At 37.8% G+C, this 17,562-nt stretch overlaps 2 protein-coding genes and 1 non-coding gene across 7 annotated transcripts; 1 reads left to right on the top strand and 2 right to left on the bottom strand.

The window, feature by feature from the left end:
• The first annotated feature begins 549 nt into the window (after positions 1 to 549).
• Positions 550 to 622, top strand: TRNAF-GAA (transfer RNA phenylalanine (anticodon GAA)). The gene has a single exon. It is a non-coding gene; the product is annotated as a tRNA-Phe (tRNA).
• Positions 623 to 1,442: 820 nt separating this feature from the next.
• On the bottom strand, positions 1,443 to 5,769 carry LOC131321923 (serine/threonine-protein kinase D6PK-like). Of its 3 annotated transcripts, none has more exons than XM_058352948.1 (3): positions 5,554 to 5,769; positions 3,444 to 4,543; positions 1,443 to 2,561 (listed from the first exon to the last, which is right to left on the bottom strand). In XM_058352948.1, the coding sequence occupies exons 2-3, from the start codon at positions 4,409 to 4,411 to the stop codon at positions 1,688 to 1,690; spliced, it is 1,842 nt and encodes a 613-aa protein (XP_058208931.1). In that variant the 5' UTR covers positions 4,412 to 4,543; positions 5,554 to 5,769; the 3' UTR covers positions 1,443 to 1,687. The 3 variants fall into 3 exon arrangements, with proteins under 3 accessions (XP_058208931.1, XP_058208932.1, XP_058208933.1); XM_058352949.1 differs by having other exon boundaries at positions 5,165 to 5,762; XM_058352950.1 differs by having other exon boundaries at positions 5,391 to 5,563.
• Positions 5,770 to 7,990: 2,221 nt separating this feature from the next.
• On the bottom strand, positions 7,991 to 17,358 carry LOC131323119 (uncharacterized). Of its 3 annotated transcripts, XR_009199086.1 has the most exons (10): positions 17,048 to 17,358; positions 16,060 to 16,245; positions 12,111 to 12,240; positions 11,923 to 12,003; positions 11,630 to 11,841; positions 10,778 to 10,873; positions 10,584 to 10,677; positions 10,271 to 10,387; positions 8,450 to 8,616; positions 7,991 to 8,359 (listed from the first exon to the last, which is right to left on the bottom strand). XR_009199086.1 is itself a non-coding variant. In XM_058354755.1 (9 exons), exons 1-9 carry the CDS (start codon positions 17,156 to 17,158, stop codon positions 8,513 to 8,515), a joined length of 1,131 nt encoding a protein of 376 aa, XP_058210738.1. In that variant the 5' UTR covers positions 17,159 to 17,358; the 3' UTR covers positions 8,404 to 8,512. The 3 variants fall into 3 exon arrangements, 2 of the variants coding, with proteins under 2 accessions (XP_058210738.1, XP_058210739.1); XM_058354755.1 differs by lacking the exon at positions 7,991 to 8,359 and having other exon boundaries at positions 8,404 to 8,616; XM_058354756.1 differs by lacking the exon at positions 7,991 to 8,359 and having other exon boundaries at positions 8,404 to 8,616; positions 10,590 to 10,677; positions 17,048 to 17,317.
• Positions 17,359 to 17,562: the final 204 nt, after the last annotated feature.

Raw genomic sequence — 17,562 nt, 5'->3', positions numbered from 1 at the left:
ATTTGAGCGTTACCATAGGACTTTCCGTCTGCCATGGAATATTTGGTTTGAGCCATAGTTATTACTCCGTATCTAGGAAGGTGAACCCGTGATCACAACAACCACCTAGGTGGTAGCCTAGATGGCTAAGGTGTGAGGATGAAAGTCCCCCCTCCCACACCGTTGCAGGTTCAAAAATCCACCATTAGTTGTTCCCTCATGGGTCCTTTTTTTTTCTTTTTTATGACCGAACGTTCCTGTTAGTTTTTTTGCACCCCGACTAATTCCGGGCTATGCAATTAACGACCTAACAAACTCTCCAGTGGCCCCTAGGTTTTGAATATTTGATCTCTATGAGATTCGAGCGTGCGGCCTCATATAGCATATGGGGATGGCCCTTTTACTATTTCATCAACTGGGTTTCATTCTTGTTTTAACCAAAGAGTTTGGAGTTACTAATGTTAACAAAACAAGATGGAAGTGATAATGCAAAGAAATACAGCACAAAAATGTTATCATTAAGACGTAGGAATAGTTAAATATTAAAATGCTATAGCTTTATAAACATCTGCGGGGATAGCTCAGTTGGGAGAGCGTCAGACTGAAGATCTGAAGGTCGCGTGTTCGATCCACGCTCACCGCATAACTGTTTTTGTGTTTTTTCCCTCAACCTTTTCTGCGATTACTTGTTAACCGTAGATCTATCTAATTTATTAGTAGAACGGTTTTTCCCTCCGTCCCTCTTTATGTTATCGAACTCACAAAAGAGACTATTAAATGGGGACGGAGGGAGTAATTCATTATACAAACATGACCACCAAATTTGAGTTTTGAACAAGTCGTTATGTCCTTTTATAAGACCCAGATTGCTGTGAAGAAGTCTTCATATGTATCCTCTAGCTTCTTCATCAACCTACAACAAGGCCAATATGCAGACTTGGGTTGAAAGTTGCAAGATTCCATGCATCTTTTCACCTTCCTCAAATTATACACAATGAAGTCCAGTGAATCATAATCACAATGAAAGTACCAAAATAACGTTTAACACTCTTGCAAAGAAACTCGTCAAGAGAGAGAGAGAGAGAGAGAAGTTCCACATGCCGTGGAGGGATTCGAAAAATGCTGACCTTTGGCCGACAGCCCGTTGGATTTCTAGGCTGCATTCTAGATTGATAGTCTATATCTCTCTAGAAAAAGAAAAGACCTAGCTTTTCTGTTTATTTCAATTTCCAAATCGAAGTTACCTACCCGAATAACTATTTGCCTCATGGAAGAAGGCATCTATACCATCGAGGATCTTCTAATGATCATAATGGATACTCACAGTAATATACAAAACGCTATTCTGCAAAATGATCCATCCCAATGTAACTCTATTGGGGAAAAAAGGCTCTACAAAACTAAACAGACAGATGCAAGTTCAGAAATTTGTGCCTTCCAGCAAAACATATACACTGTTGTGAAAAAAAGGACCAATAACTGACTTCACATTATGGATTGACAGCATCAATACTTGGCTTCTGCCTTCTGCAATACAACAAACATTTGAGAACTGTTTTAACTTAATAACAACAGGAAATATCCATATAAAACACCAAACGTTGATGTAAAAACCCTGAAAGAAATCATCACGGTTGATGTCCCTAAAACGCAAACTCTACATCTTTCCTTGAGGAAGAAACAAATAGCAACTAAGGTCTGGAAAACCTCAGAAGAAATCGAATTCAAGATAATTGTCGGAACTTTTCTGATCAGCATTAGCTACGACAGCAGCTTTTTCGCTTGTTGATGCTGCTGGGCCCGGAATTCGTTCAATCTCAACAGGCTTCGGGATCTCGGGTGGGCTTGCACAACGGATCAAAGCCCAATTCACACCTTCAAAGAAAGGGTGTTGTTTTATCTCTGTTGCTCCTCGTTTGTATGCCAACCTATGCTGCGGTTCTTTCACTAGCAAACCCCTTATCAGATCCCTTGCAGCAAAACTAACTACAGGGGACTCTGGGAACCGCAATGGCTGACCCACAACATTGAAAAGTGTGGCCCGATTGCCGGATCCCTTGAAAGGTGTTTTACCAAACAATAATTCGTACAGAAAGATACCTAATGTCCACCAATCCACCGCACTTCCATGCCCTTCGCCTTTAATGATTTCTGGTGCCAAGTACTCATGAGTCCCGACAAAGGACATTGAACGGGCACCGGTCGGCTCCGCCATGAGCTCGGGCAACGGTGTGACTTGGTTTCCGATTTCGGTCTTGGGTTTCCGGTCTTTCTTGGGTTTGCTTGAGAAGAAGCGAGGAGTGAAACATGTTGTTGGAAGTACACATGAGGGCTGGATACAAGAGGGTTCAATGCAAGCTGGTTGGACACAATAAACGGGGTTCTTCTTCAAGGGTTCAATGTCAACAGATGTGGATTTGACTAGTGTCGGGCTGACGGTGCAGCGGAGAGAGAGGTCAAAGTCGGAAAGCATTATGTGTCCATCTTCCCTCACAAGTACATTTTCCGGTTTGAGGTCTCGGTAGACTATCCCTAGCATATGGAGATATTCCATCGCAAGGAGGATCTCTGCTACATAAAACCTGCATATTGACAGTTGTAAGGTTGTTGACAGCACAAGTGAGCAGAAAGATAAGAAAAACAACAGCAATACTTATATTCTCACCATTTAAGTGAAGTGATGATACAAGATGAATGTTACTAGGTAAGAACTTTAGCTCGCATCTGTTACTCATTCTTACAGAACTAGCTAATATTTTTCCCTTTTTGAGTTAATCCATTCCGAAAAACTCTTTCAACCATTCTCCCCATTTCTTGATGAAGCCTGTAATCAACCATTGTGAAGAAGAGAAATGCTCCAGGAAGGTTGCTAGCTACCATGTGTCATCAGATCAAAAGGTGGAAGATTTGACTAATTTGTTCAGAAACAAGCCTTACAGAGACCGAGATATAGGAAAAGCGTAAAGGCAAGACAAGAAATGATATATTTCTGAAATGAACACCTTTTCAATAACTGCCGGTAGTACTAGTAACAAAGGGGGAAACTTGCTTGAGAGGAAAGATTCGAAAGAACAATAAAGGAAAATCCAGCAAAGGCGAATACCAGGCTATTGCTGGTAAAAATTACTGAAAACATCTAGATTCCACAAACTACAACTCTCCTACATATAGCTTCACAATGTTGACAACTACAACATTTGCAGGTGGAGTTCAACTTTAATTGAAATCTTTCATAGAAATTATACAAGAAGATGAATTAAAATCTAGATTCCAGGGGATGCACTAATATGCAGTTTTATATGCAATGAAACTATAATAAAAAACAATCATATAGCAACAAATCTCTAGATATCAGAAAGAACGGTCAAACTGTTAAAACATTCTACCAAAGGCATGCAAATGATAAGTTAAAGAAAAGAAGATATTGTGAATAATGGATTCACCCATAGGGACGGGAATCATACTTAACAGCTTGTTCAGAAAAATGCTTTCCCGGCTGCCTCTGCCGAAGTGTGTGCAAGTCGCCTCCTGGGCAAAACTCCATCACCAAACATGAGAACTTGTCTGTCTCAAAATGACTGTATAATGTGGGAAGGAAGGGATGGTCCAAACACTGCAGTATCTCTCTTTCTGTCTGAGCGCGAAGCAGCTTCTTACGGCTCGCTAATGCTGCTTTGTCCATAACCTTCATAGCAAAATAACTCTTAGTGCCACTCAACTCTGACAGATAGACGCTTCCAATATCCCCACAGCCTAACCTCTTTAGCAATCTGAAATGGCTCAAACCTAATCCACCATCTTTTGTTCGAACAACTTGGATGGCTTCCCACCTTGAGTCATTTGCCTTGTGAGGTTTGTTAATACTGCTACTAAAGCTGCTACAAGTACTTTCATCACTTACGTCACTGCTTGTGCTACCTCTGCACAAGCTGCTCTTTCCACTCTCAACAAAATCAGCTCGATCGCTATTTTTAGCACTTCCACTAGTCTTTGCAAGGCTATTGGTCCCATCGCTAACTTTGGCAGCAGTTGAGCTATCCTTTACAGTTGCATGATCCGATGATTTCTTTTCCAGATAAGCTCCACCATCAAGTGATCCCATAAAGTCATTGACTGCAGGACTTACATTTGTTGATACTTGTTTCGGATCAACCAAGGATAAGCTTGAATTAAATTTACGATCTAAATCATTGGAAGACCCCTTTTGGTGAGAACTCAGTGATTTCATTTCCTCCGTTGCTTCATTGTTTACCTGCTTGGGTGCAGTATGACGCACACTTCTTGGAAAGCTTTTTGATGCATCAGCCTCTGCTTTACTTGTCTTTGAAACCGGCAGAGGTACTGGACTGCAAGAGTTTCTTTCTAATGTCTGGTTACCAGTCGGTTTTCCTTGTTTCTCAGGAGAAGTTCTCACACAAGATTTAGAGGCCATTGAAAAAGACTCAAACAGGCTAAACTAATCAGAATGGACAACCCCCATAGTCATCCTCCGGATTTAATAGATGGCTCTCTCCATTGGCCGCGCCATATTTTTACTCATCCCCAACTCCACCAACGAACAGATCTACAGTAATGAAAAGAATAACATTACAAATGGGTATAACGTTATATGCCGAAACATAGCAGATTGAAATCAATGAATTATTAACACCACCCAGCTCCATTTAAGTCACATGAATGATGATGAACCAACAACAAGATTTCAAACAATGTTTTTGCATAGGGCATGTTCTGTAATGACGAGATGATTTTGATTGGCACAAACATTATACACAAAAAAACAAACATGCAAGCAAGATACCGTAAATACCTCGTACAGTAAGAGTCAGGTAAACTACACGGCACCTCACATCAGGGTGAGAAAACAAAATTACCCTACCAGAACCATAAATTCCAGGGATCGAATTTATAAACCCTATACAAGACAGCATCAATTAAGAATCAAGTAGATCTAAAGTTCATCTTGGCCTCAGAAAATCTAGAGATTAGAGCAAGGAAACATCTCTCAACAAAGACAAATTAACATTACAAATTAATAGTACAAAAGAAAACTTCTGCAGAGACTAAGAAATATAAGTAAAAAAGGCATGCAGATCCAGATCGATCGTTTGAAAACAAGAAATCAGCCAAGATATCCACAAAAAACTAAAACATCATGGAAGTAGAAGCATCACAACCCACATACCTCAAATTGCAAATTTTTCCACCACCAAGAAAACTGTCAAGCTTTATAATATCAACGATTGCAGGAAAAGAAACTAAAAAGAAAAAATACTACATGCGAAATGCAGTTTTCTAAATATCTCTTGGTAATTTCCAAACACCACATATATCAAAGGATAAGAACAAACTGATAAAGATAGACACGAGAAAGGGTCAATGAAAAGCACAGATCTTGAGCAAAGACCCACCTCTTCTGATGAAAACCCTACCAAACGATAGGATCTAAAACCCCACAAAGACCCATTTGCTAAAATACAAAGTGGAGGGCATACAACTGCAAACCCACAAAGCAAATCGCAGGACCACCCAAAAAGCATAGAAATATTAGAAAAAGAAGCCCAAAAATAGTACCTGAAGTTGCAAAGATCGGAACTTTAGGGTTTTGCTTTGGCAAATGTAATGCAAAAAGAGCACTACAGTAGCGAGAGATAAAGAGTGTGGCCACCTCTCCTAAAATGTGTGGAGAGAGACAGAGAGGGGAAAAGGAAGAAAAAGCTTTGGCCTTTGAGAGTGGTGGGTCTCTGTGGGCTACACCATGTATTGTGAGAGAGAGGAGAGGAAATATGGGAGTCAAAGCTAAAGTAGAGCTTTTGATCGATATAATTTGATTTTTTTTTTTTTTTCCCAAAACACAAGGGTCTGATTGATTCAACACATGGGCCACCAAAGTCTCAACCTGTCTGTCATGCTTACACATTTTGGGGATTTCCCATTCAGGACTTCCACAATTTGGCAAATGACCCACTATATGTTCCTGGGGTTTCTTTTGTTCGACACTCAGAGGTGTTCGGATCAGTCTACACGCAATTCGATTATTCTTTCATCAGTCGATCAAAAGCAGGTCTTTCACGTCGGGACTATGAAAATCGCAAGAGATGTCTCTTGCAACCTGACCCCTTAAGAAAGAAATTGCAAGTTTTGAGTTTGGAATTTTGGATTCTCTTTCAACCTCCAATAATTTTTTTCTTAATCATTATTTTCATTTATCTCCCTATCTTTCTTCACTCAAAATCCAAAATTCAAAAACCAAAATCAACAATTTACAGCTCCTCTCTGTTACTGGTTCTTGGTTTCTGCCAGTTAGAGGGTGTTTGTGAGCCTAATTTTTATTTTTCATTTTTAGTTTTTTGGCTTTTTAGCTTTTTGGATTATGGCCAGAATGTATTTTGAGTACAGTAGAGTGTTTGGGAGATTTGTGCAGAATGTATTTTGAAATTGTAGTAGTGTTTGGTAGATGATTGTTGAAAATGAATTATGGGTTGCATTTTTACCATATTGCCCTTTGCCTAACAGGTGTAAACATGCCACTTGTGTTTTTTTATTTGGTATATTTTAAAATTTAAATAATAAGACTATGTTACAAGCAGCACTCACATACCTCATAATATAAAGAACAAAAAACAAACACAAACCCTTAATATTACCAAACAAATTAAAGTACCAACCGAATCCAAATAAAAAACACACAAACCACACCTACAAGCTGAAGGCAAAAAAAAAAGGATGCGCAAAAAAAAAAAAAAAAAAAAAAAACGAACAAATACACAAGTCCAAAACTGGTAAAATGAAATGAAGGGAGGAATGTGGGTATTTTGGTAATTGACCACAAAATGGAAAAAGCCAATAATAAAACTCCTCCAGACCTGATTTTGGTTTTTTGCTTCTAAACCCAAAATCCATTCTCCCACAATCTATTCTCAAAATGGGATGCCAAACACCCAAAATGGAAAAATGACAATCCGAAAATGCAAAAATTCATTTGCCAAACACCCCCTTATTAGTGGTCCCCAAAATGCCAAAATGACTTAGCTTGCTTTCAATAATTAATGATATTTATACAAGGCACATGGCCCAACTATATTGTCAGCAGAAAATTTCCTTTGAATGTGGATTCTCCGCAGTCAGAAAATGTAGGGTGCAATTTTCTATTGTTGGTCTCTCATGCCAGCTGTGTATGTTATTTCTAGAACAGTTATTTTTATCAAGTCTAAAGTGATTAATCGGGTGATTATAGATCGATAAAATTGATTATTTACTTGATCATCAAAGACGGAACCGCGATGAACACATCAATACAACACATCCTGTGGATTAAAGAGAATCCATATTTTTTTATGCTCCGCCTTGTTTGAATGGGGGTTTGTGGAATAACAGAAAAAATAAAATAAAAAATAAACAGAAAATATCGAGAGTAAAGTAGCTAAGTTCATTTTTTCTAGGTTAGGATGATGATTAATAAAAATCACAAGCATATTCCAAATAAGGGTTCATGTTTGTATATTAATTTAATTTAATTAATTATGCAAAGTAAACTCAGAGTTTCCTTGACAAATTCTAGATCTCAATCATTGTATTATATAGCATCCAATGGGAGTCTAGGTTTAGGACAAGGTAGGCCAGGGGTGGGCAAACAGTTTTGGTACTGAGAAATGTGTCATGTTTCCCAACAAGGTTATTACTCCTACATTAGAAATGGTTTTATAAGTTGGGTTGTCAAATGAAGAATTGTTGTACCTTTCTTGGTTTTGATTGCCCACCTGGAGAATGCATTGATTTAGATGGAGATAAATGAATTTCCTATAAATGTTTCGGGCTACTTTCACAGAACAAACTACAAGTAACACTTCGAAAGAGATGTCTACCGTACGCTCTTTCTTACCTGCAACAAAATATCACAACAAAGACATCACAAGGACTCAAAACTCTTCTCGCCAACAAGTCTCGTAGCATAAACTGAAACTTCCAAAACGTATTCACCAACTCTCTTACCTATGACGGTTCTACAGCACCATAACAATTCATAACATTTACCGTGAAAACCCATCACTTTAGCCATCTATGCCGGTATGTAGAGAGAGAGAGAGAGAGAGAGAGAGAGAGAGAGAAGATACAAGAACTGGAAGTGAAAGCCCAAAAGCCGGCAAAGATTGCTTCACAAACGATGCTTGCCTACCTTCACTAAGTAAAAAATTCACCACAGTTGTTTAACATACGGATTGCCAATTGTGTTTTGGTGATTACTGCACTTCTTTTCTCACTGGACGACAGTTACAAGGACACGTGGGATTTCTCTTCATCCTTGGTGAAACATCCACAACGGGCAATCAATAGAAACTCTAGGGTTTTAATTTTGTGCTCAACTCCCATTCTCATGAAACTGCAATAGATTCAGATATAATTAAGATTGTCAAAGAAGCAAAAAGAATCAATAATCCACGGAGTTCTTCTTTTGCATATATTAGCATACCCTTTCAACAGACTCATCATAATCCTTAAGCAGAAAGCGTTTTACATTCAACACACAGAAACATCATGAGAGCTCAGTTATCACGCGCTCGCACTTGTCTTCCAAAATCTTCACAGCTTCAGTGAACAGCACTTCAGGAGGTAATGCTCCGGTTGACTCTATGGTAACTTGAGCAGGGAAAGAGAAATGAATATAAATTAAAACATTTATCGTTTGGAAAGAAAAGGAAAAACTCAGGAGGAAATACTGCTAAATTAATTGCTCTAAAAAAAACACAAGGACTACTTTAGTTTTTGTGCAGGTGCAACAGGAAATGGTTAACCTAGAATGGGGGGACAAATGTGTGGAGTATCATATACCAATTAATTAAAAGTGCTGTTTGTGTATCCGCTTGTAAAACTAGGATGTTTTCATCGGAAGCCTATTTGTGCAGTACACAGCCGAATATTTGTTACCCTTTCATGCCTATAACTGGATTCATCCACTTACTCCCATCGTTTCCCATGAATATTTTGAGAGAAGAAAAACTAATCTCTCACTTCTATAGACTGTCACAAACTACTCCTCTCTTGATCCAAATCCACCCAATGCATCATTGTGTGGTTTTGAAATTTGAATGCATAAAAAGATCTATTTGAAACATCATGACGGGATGTTTACAATAGTCGAATAACCAATTTGCTGCAAGGAGTACACTTGGAGATTTAGAAGCATGTCAGTCTGACTAATTTGCAGAATAAGTCAATAACCTAAACTCCATTTTTCAGCGGAAACAAAATATGGAGTCCTGAAACTAATCGGCCAAATAAATCAATGCCCTAAACTCCATTTTTTCAGCGGAATATTGTCGCAATCACAACTAAGGAAATAGTGACAATCGAACTGCCACAGAAACTCCACCTCCTCTAGTGTCATAGAAATGCTTCATTAGTACGAATTAACAAGCTATAGTCACAGAAAAAACACAGGGAGAGACCAGAAATTACCACAAAACAGGGGGTAAAAAGAAAGAAATAAAGGTCAGTTTAGGCTTATTCTCAGTCCTTTCCTATAAATAGGGACCTTGTAGGGTTCCTATGGTTTTTGTCCCTTTTGGGTCTATTAAGGAGAGGCTCCTTTGAGTGTTATTTTGGAGTTCTTCGTTCCTTTTGTTATTGGGGCTTGATATTAGGATGTCTCTTTGGGTTCCACGGTCCACCAAGGGTTTGTACTCGTTTTTGGGTTCCACCAAAGATTTGTCCCTAAATTTCGTTTGGTGCTTCATTGAGAGTCACGGGTATAGCCGGCTCTTTATATTCTCTCCTCACTCATAGTGAATCCTCTCTCGCTCTTCGCCCGTGGAGTACGTTCTTACTTTGTACTTGAGCGGAACCACGTATATCTTTGTGTCCTTGTTTTGATCGCTTGTTGGTTTATTTACTTTTCTACTTCATGGCTGGCATAACAGGCTGTGCTCATAGCTCATACCGAAAGCATGTTTTAGGCAATGAATTGAAATTAGGCTTTTATCTTCTCGCCTTCAGTGTAAGCATCAAAACAGAGACACCAATAGGGCCACAAACTTGTTAGCTGATGTAGCCAAAAGTCAAGAATTATAGTATCTTATGACCTCTTTCAAAAGCTATAAGTGAAGTTACGTTATAACAACATGGTCATTTTGTAGTTTACCCTCTAGTCCAGGTATGTGATAAGCCACCAAAAGAAACATGTCTTCATTTCCAATTGTGAATCAGAACCACGAACTCCATAAGCTATCACAATTCAATGTCTTAAAAGATAAACCTGTCTCTCAAAATAATACACACAAACTAGATTACTTACAGATGAAATGATCTTTCACGCGATGTAGGGCCACATACTTGTCCCATCCCTCCTCTCGGATGCATTCCCTACAAAGTGTACAAGCTCGTGGACGAGCCACGGTTGCCCTCTTCTTACCTACTCAGCAACCAAACCATTTTTCAGGATAAAGTAACAAGCATATCATAAGCAGCCAATTTACTATACTCTGCTTCACACATTTCATCTTACGTGTGAGAGAGAGAGGGAGGGAGGGAGGGAGGGGAGGGGAGAATCAGCTTATTGGAGCGTATAGATAGACGATAGACCAGAAAGAGAAATAGAATCACTTTACCATTACCCAAATCTTCAATATCAAATACGTTGACAGGACATTTCTTTACAAGCTTTTCTGCCATCTCTCCTTTGAGTTCTTGCAACAATTCAACCTTTTTACAAAACAAACAAAAATTTATGCTTTCTCAAAAACCTGCAGTTGCATCTTTCGGCGTAACAACAGAACGCAAAAACAATTACAATGTCAATTACCTCGGGGAGCATCCTATACCAAGCAGTTGCCACAGGGGACCACTTTGCATGTGTTTTACCCATGCCTTTAACAGCATGTGCTTCCAACTCGATTTCCTACAAAAGATACCAAAATTTAATATCATGACATTAGACCACTGAATATAATGATAACTAGCTATACCAGTCTTTTCTGTTGGCAAGTAATTTAGTAAATAAAAGTTCAGATGACACCACAATGTTTGAAAGAGTTTAAGTAGCGCCAATGCTCAGTAAGCCTTCAATCTGAACAATAACTTCACTCTTCACAAAAAATTGGCATTAACCAATGCAAAACGTCATGTAAGTAAAATATATCAAGTTTGACTAATCTAATCGTAGGTGAACAATATCCTCTTTGGTAAGTCAATAGGAGGAGTTTTAGCCTTATAGATAGGGTCATTTCCCGACTCAATATTTGAATCCACTGCCATAGTGTCCCGTCACCCAGCCCTTCATGAGTAATTAATTTGTGGACCCACATCCATAGTATACAATTCTTTACGAGTACTTGCACCTACTCAATGTAAATGGTCCCAGCAGTAACCAAGACAGTGACCTAGGAGGCCTGGATGTATCGAAGGGAACCAGAGACACCCTACAAGGAACTAGGCACACATCTCACACATAATTTAGCAAATAAGCAACCCTTTCTTGACTATTTTATAGTACCTACTCAAGCAAGTATTGGAAATCATTTACCCCAGGCCTGTATGAGTTTAGCATCTCATTTACTATGCTGAGCCATTGCCAAAAATAAGCCAAAAGAAAACTGATATAAAAGTAGGGGTCATCTGTCATTATGAAAGAAATGAAACGTAATACAAAACTTACCTGCCCTGATCCAAGTTTAGCAACGATAATGTCTGGGTGCTTGGGTGCAATTGGATCATTAGAGAATACTGGCAACGAATCTTGGCTGCAACGAAATGACGTATATGTCTTTGGTTTTGAGTTTGAAGCTGATGTTGATGTTGATGTTGACTTTTCTGCAGAAAGAGGGAACTCACTTCCATTTGGCAACCATTTCAGCTCATCTGATTTTACTGAATTTACAAAGCATCACCACCATCAATATATGATACATCAACAATCCAGAAAATGAAAATAAATGACTGTAATAATACCAGTTAGACGTCGACCACCAATTTTACAACGAACGTGGAGCTTGAAAACAATGGTGTTCTTTTCATTAGGTTCATCAATTTCTGAAATATTAAAGCAAAATAAGTTCTCCCATTTAGCACATGCAAATACACCAGATAGTTGCTAAAGAAGAAGACATCAAATTAATAACAGCAAAAAATAACAAAACCTGACATATAGTCAAACAGTCTTGGGTCAACCTTGATTGGGATGAGACCCAATCTATGAGCAAGCACCTCGTCTTGGATTACTGAGGTATTGTTTGCAATAAGAACCTTTTCAATAGCCATCGTTGGAAGCTGCATACAATCATAGCTTTAGCACAAAGCAAATATTTCTATGGAACCAGCAAACCCAACTGATGCAAATGAAAACAAGATGGAGCGCATACAGATACAGATATGTATGTATGCATGTCTCTCGGAGTTGCCGTATGTCAATATATCAGCAAGAGAGCACGAGAGAAACAAAGCTCATAACTGTTCGCTATCCAAAGGTGGAAAATGGTGACAAAACACTCAAGGAATGAAAACAAACCATTACATATAGGTATTCTGTGCAAGACTGTGTATGTGCAAGTGTACATATACATACATAACTATTTTACACATATCACTCAACATACGAATGTGCTATGTGTCTGTATGCATGAAAACTCAAGTTGCCATGAATTCAGAAATGCTTCAACCTTTCATATGACGATCAACAAATGCTTTAGAGCACATCGAAGCCTATGATACAATTTCAGAAAAACGCTTAAGTAACAAAATACAAATGCATAAATAATACAAAAAATGCGTCTAGTTTGAGTTTTACTTTGCACCCCATAAAAGAAATTAAAACTGTAAAAATGTGTTTTTTTTTTTTTTTGCCAACAAGTAAGATTATATTGATATAGAGCCTAACGGCACTTACGTGACAGAGTTCATTACAAATATTTTTTTTGGATAAAGCCAAACTAATCATCTAATTAATGCAAAACGAGAAAAATACGTACAAACCAAATTCAAAATGTCATGGGAATATGTACCGATCCCAAGAAATCCACGACCTCAATACACTCAAGTGTAACTATGCAACCGCATCATTGAATGCCTCGATCTTTTAACATTTTCCACTTGAACTTTCTCAGCTCAAATTATATGAAATTTTCATTTAAAAAGGAAGTTCACAAAAAAAACAAAAATTAAGAAAAATGAAAATATTCTCACACACCACCTTAAAATATATAGAAAGCTTGATTTAAATAGTGAATGTAGAATTTTTCCACCCAATTGTATCATCCACCCTTTCTTTATATGCATGGTTTCTTTTCTAAGTTAATAATTTTTCTACACAACTGTGGAACTGAATGCCTCGATCTCGAAAAGCTTAACCTTTTCACGTGCACTTTAGAGTTATATTTCATTTAATTTTTTACTTTACAAGAAGGAACAAATTTGAGCAAAAAAAAGGAAAGAATTCAAACTCACTGCCTTAAAAAATACTCCCTCCGTCCCAAAATATTTGGTATTTTTTGATATTCGCATCATTTTTTAAACTCTTATATCTCCCAATTTATGATATTTTTTATAATTTTAAAAACTTTGTATTATAGATCTAATCGAAAACAATCAAACAAGATCCATATTGCATATTGTTGGAGATTCATATTGGAAGATACAAATGATTGAAAACTGACATAAATATCGAAAAAGTCCAAATAATATGGGACGGAGGGAGTATATAAAAACCCTGAAATAAATAGCGAATATTGGGGATTAATTTTTCCACCCAACTTGTTTCATTTTCATCTACACTTTGTTTTTATATGCATGGTTTGTTTTCTAAGTTTATAATATTGCCATTTCGTCCTTTTCTCTTTGAAGTTTGAATACATGAAATAGGAAAGTTGTAACAAACACTACTCCTACTAAAAAGGGTAAAAAAGAAAGGGAGTGTAAAAGTGGTTTAAACCCAGGTAACTTGGAGCAGAAAAACTTATTTACGAAGGTTTTCGTAAATAAATTTTAAGGTGCTCAATCTCACGCATCCAAAAGTGTTTTGGATCCGAATTAAAAACAAATTTTTACCGGTAAAAGATATTTTTTACCGGTCAAAGTTTAAAAACAATCTCAACCATTAATTGCCTACACGAATGGGGAGATTGCGCGCCTCCGTGAATAAGTTATTCTCAACTTAGAGATATTTTGACGCTCTACCTCCACATTTCCCAAGAAAGTGGAAGAATTCTATTTTCCCACGACCACACCGTTTCGTGATCATCATCTACGAGGCACAAACTTAGCTCATTCTTCCTTTCTTTTGCACTACTGAAAATACTACTGAGTAGAGTACGTACCTAGGGTTCGCATTCTTCATCTACGAACTGTGCTCCTTTCCGCATCCAACGCATGTAGACTCACTGTTGTCTTTAATACTCTTACACCCGATTGCATGCCATTTGTTTGCATCAATCAAATGCGCAAGGAGATTGTAAGAAAAGCACCAATCAAATGCGCAAGGAGATTGGCAATGTTGGTGCTGCTCTTACAATATTCTTGCGCATTTGATTAATGCAAACAAATGGCATGCAATCGGGTGTAGGATTATTAAAGACAACAGCGAGCCTACAGCGTTGGATGCGAAAAAGAAGGAGCACAGCTCATAGATGAGGAATGCGGTTAACTCTAGGTACATACTCAATGCAATAGTGTAAAAGAAAGGAAGAAGGAGCTGAGCTAGTGCCTCGTAGATGATGATCACGAAACGATGCGATCATGTGGAATTTCGGAAAATAGAATATTCTTCCGCTTTCTTGGGAAATGTGGAGTGAGAGCTTCAAAATATCTCCAAGTTGAGAATAACTTATTCACGGAGGACGGAGGCGCGCGATCTCACCCGTCCATCTCGACAATTAATGGTTGAGATTGTTTTTAAATTTTGACCTTACAGAGAAAAATTTGTTTTAAATTCAGATCATCCAAAACACTTTTGGACGCGCAAGATTGAGTGCCATAAAACTTATTTACGAAAATCTCTGTAAATAAGTTTTTCTGCTCTAGGTTACCTGGGTGGGTGAAAAAGTTTAACCACTTTTACACTCCCTTTTGGTCTTAGGTCCATTATGTGAATTTCATAAGCCCACAAGTCTACCTACTAATTTTGTAAGGTGTCAAGTCCATTTTAAAAAGTTTATAGTAGGCCCAGTCACTCCCTAGGGTAGGGTACCCTAGGGGTTTAGGCACTTTCATAGAGTTTTAGAATGCATTTTCCTATTATAGGGTAGGGTACCCTACTACCCTAGGGTACCTTAGCGTAGCGTATCCTAAGGTTTAGGCACTTTCATAGGGTTTTAGGGTGCACTTCCCTATATAGATTTTAGTGGTTTAGGCACTTTATAGGGTTTAGGGTATTAGGTAATTTTATAGGGTACCCTAGGGTTTAGGTTACGCGTGTGGACTTGTGGGCTTACAAAATGTTGGGCTGAACTTGTGAGCTTATGAAATCTCTATAGTGGACCGATCACCAAATCTCCCACTTTTTTATGGTACATTAGGCATCACAAGCTAACATATCAAGAAAAGTTAATAGGAAACCAAGCAATAGTCAGTGGCAAGTCATTTGGTATTTTTTGTATTACCATGCTAATTTGCAGGGACCAGGGCAGAAAAGTTTTCAAAACATCAATTAATCAATTCTTGCAAAATTTCTAAGTCTACTTCTATTTATTTATTTGGTTGCTTTGTGAGCAAATAATATATTTGTTCAATCAAAACTGTGATCCATATCGCGTCTCATATGAGAAGGTGGAATGATACCATCAGGGATGAAGTGAACTTCCATTATCATTCCAAATCTTGAAGGTACAAACACTTCAACATACATAGACAATCAGTTATTTAGGTCATCGTCCTTCATATATATATATATATATATATATATATATATATATATATATATATATATATATATATATACTGAACTGAATCCTATGGAACAACGAAAAGCCTGCAAATATCTATTAAGACAAACTTTCATTCAACTACATCCAACAAGGAAAACAAAACTTGTATTAAACTGATCAACACGACAAAATTCCAAACAATTAAGAGAATATGGCTGAATTTCAAACGTACCTCAGCTATGAGAATCCTTCGGAAAGCATTAGCGATGGCAGCATCAATACCTATCATGTCAAACTCAATCTCATCCTCACTAAGTCGAATCACTTCCACTTTGAAGTTATTTCGGAATTGGTCCAACCTTACACTGTTATCAACTCCCATGGAAGCATAAGCACCAGAGTATTGTACATTCTCTGTCTTTAATCCCAATACGCCCCAAAAAACAACAAACCCAAATTGCATGAGACTCCGACCAAATTATTAAAACACAATGACAGGGCCAGCCCTGATATTTTAGGGGCCAAGGAGAACATAGGAAAGTGGGGCCCCTTCTATTTGTACAACCAAAATGTTAAAAAGACAAGGCAACTACTTAAAAAGCAAAATCTTTAGTATCCAACAAGATAAAATATTAAAATTAAGCACCATATAACAAAAAAACTTAAAACACTCACTTAAAGATCACTCTTCTTTCATTCTTAGCCGCAAAACTTCTAATTATGCTCCTTCCGAATGAACATAATTTCACTTCTTTGAGATGTTTCGAAGGGGTCGAAAAGCCTTTGATTAGATTAAAAAGTTTTTAGGTGAATAGCTTGTATAGTTGGGACAAGAGAGATTGTAATTCTTCTCTTGACCATTTTTTAGATTGGTTTGAGCTTTTTCATTCTCCTCGGAATCTACGAGGCCTTTTTGTCTTGTGGCCTTTTTTTGGTATACCCTTAATGCCTTTTTTCTAATATAATTATTTTCTCATAAAAAAATGTTTAATCAATACTACACAACTTTTGGGAGTCCCTCATTTTAGCAAAATGAAGTCAACCCCGTTGCTCGCCTTTGCTCAGGGCCGGTACTACACAACGGCACCAAAAAGTTAACTTGAAAGAGAAACCAAGTACTGGAGTTTGAAAGTCGAAATCTTTTTACTATGTTGGCAAGTTGAGTGAGTATAAAATTGATACAAATAGATGAATATTGAGTGAGAAAGAGAGTATAGTACATGAATGGGAGCATCGGAGTTGCAGAGGACCCGAGTTCTTTGGAGTTCGAGGTGGGGTGGGAGCTCTCCCTTGGGCACGTCCGGCAAGTCCCATATCGGCACCAGAGGCATGGTCTCTCTCTCACTCTCTCTCTCTCTCTCTCTCTCTCTTGTTGCGAAAGATCTAATTTTTGTGAGGGTTTTGAGGCATGGAGTCGAATTAGAAAGGGGGTGCAAAAGTTAGGGTTTAGGGTTTTAGACGGGAAGAGGTTTTGGGAGCGCTTTGTAGAGTTCTATTTGTTCAGCTTTGCTATAGGTACACATATGTACATTCATCACGTACATACTTGTTTTGAACCCGTCTTTTATCCCAAAAAAATTGATCCGAGCTGCTCATTTTGTTTAGAATATTTTGTTTAGAGCTTTTATAAAAATTAAACTCAATCTGAAATCGGTAAAGGCATTTACAAAATATCAAACTTTTCTTTACAATCTAGGCCTGGATTTTGGCGCAAAATTGGATGCTTTGTAAAAAA

The sequence above is a fragment of the Rhododendron vialii genome, chromosome 4a, assembly GCF_030253575.1.
Source record: "Rhododendron vialii isolate Sample 1 chromosome 4a, ASM3025357v1".
NCBI lineage: Eukaryota > Viridiplantae > Streptophyta > Magnoliopsida > Ericales > Ericaceae > Rhododendron > Rhododendron vialii.
This window is presented reverse-complemented; position numbering and strand designations above follow the sequence as displayed.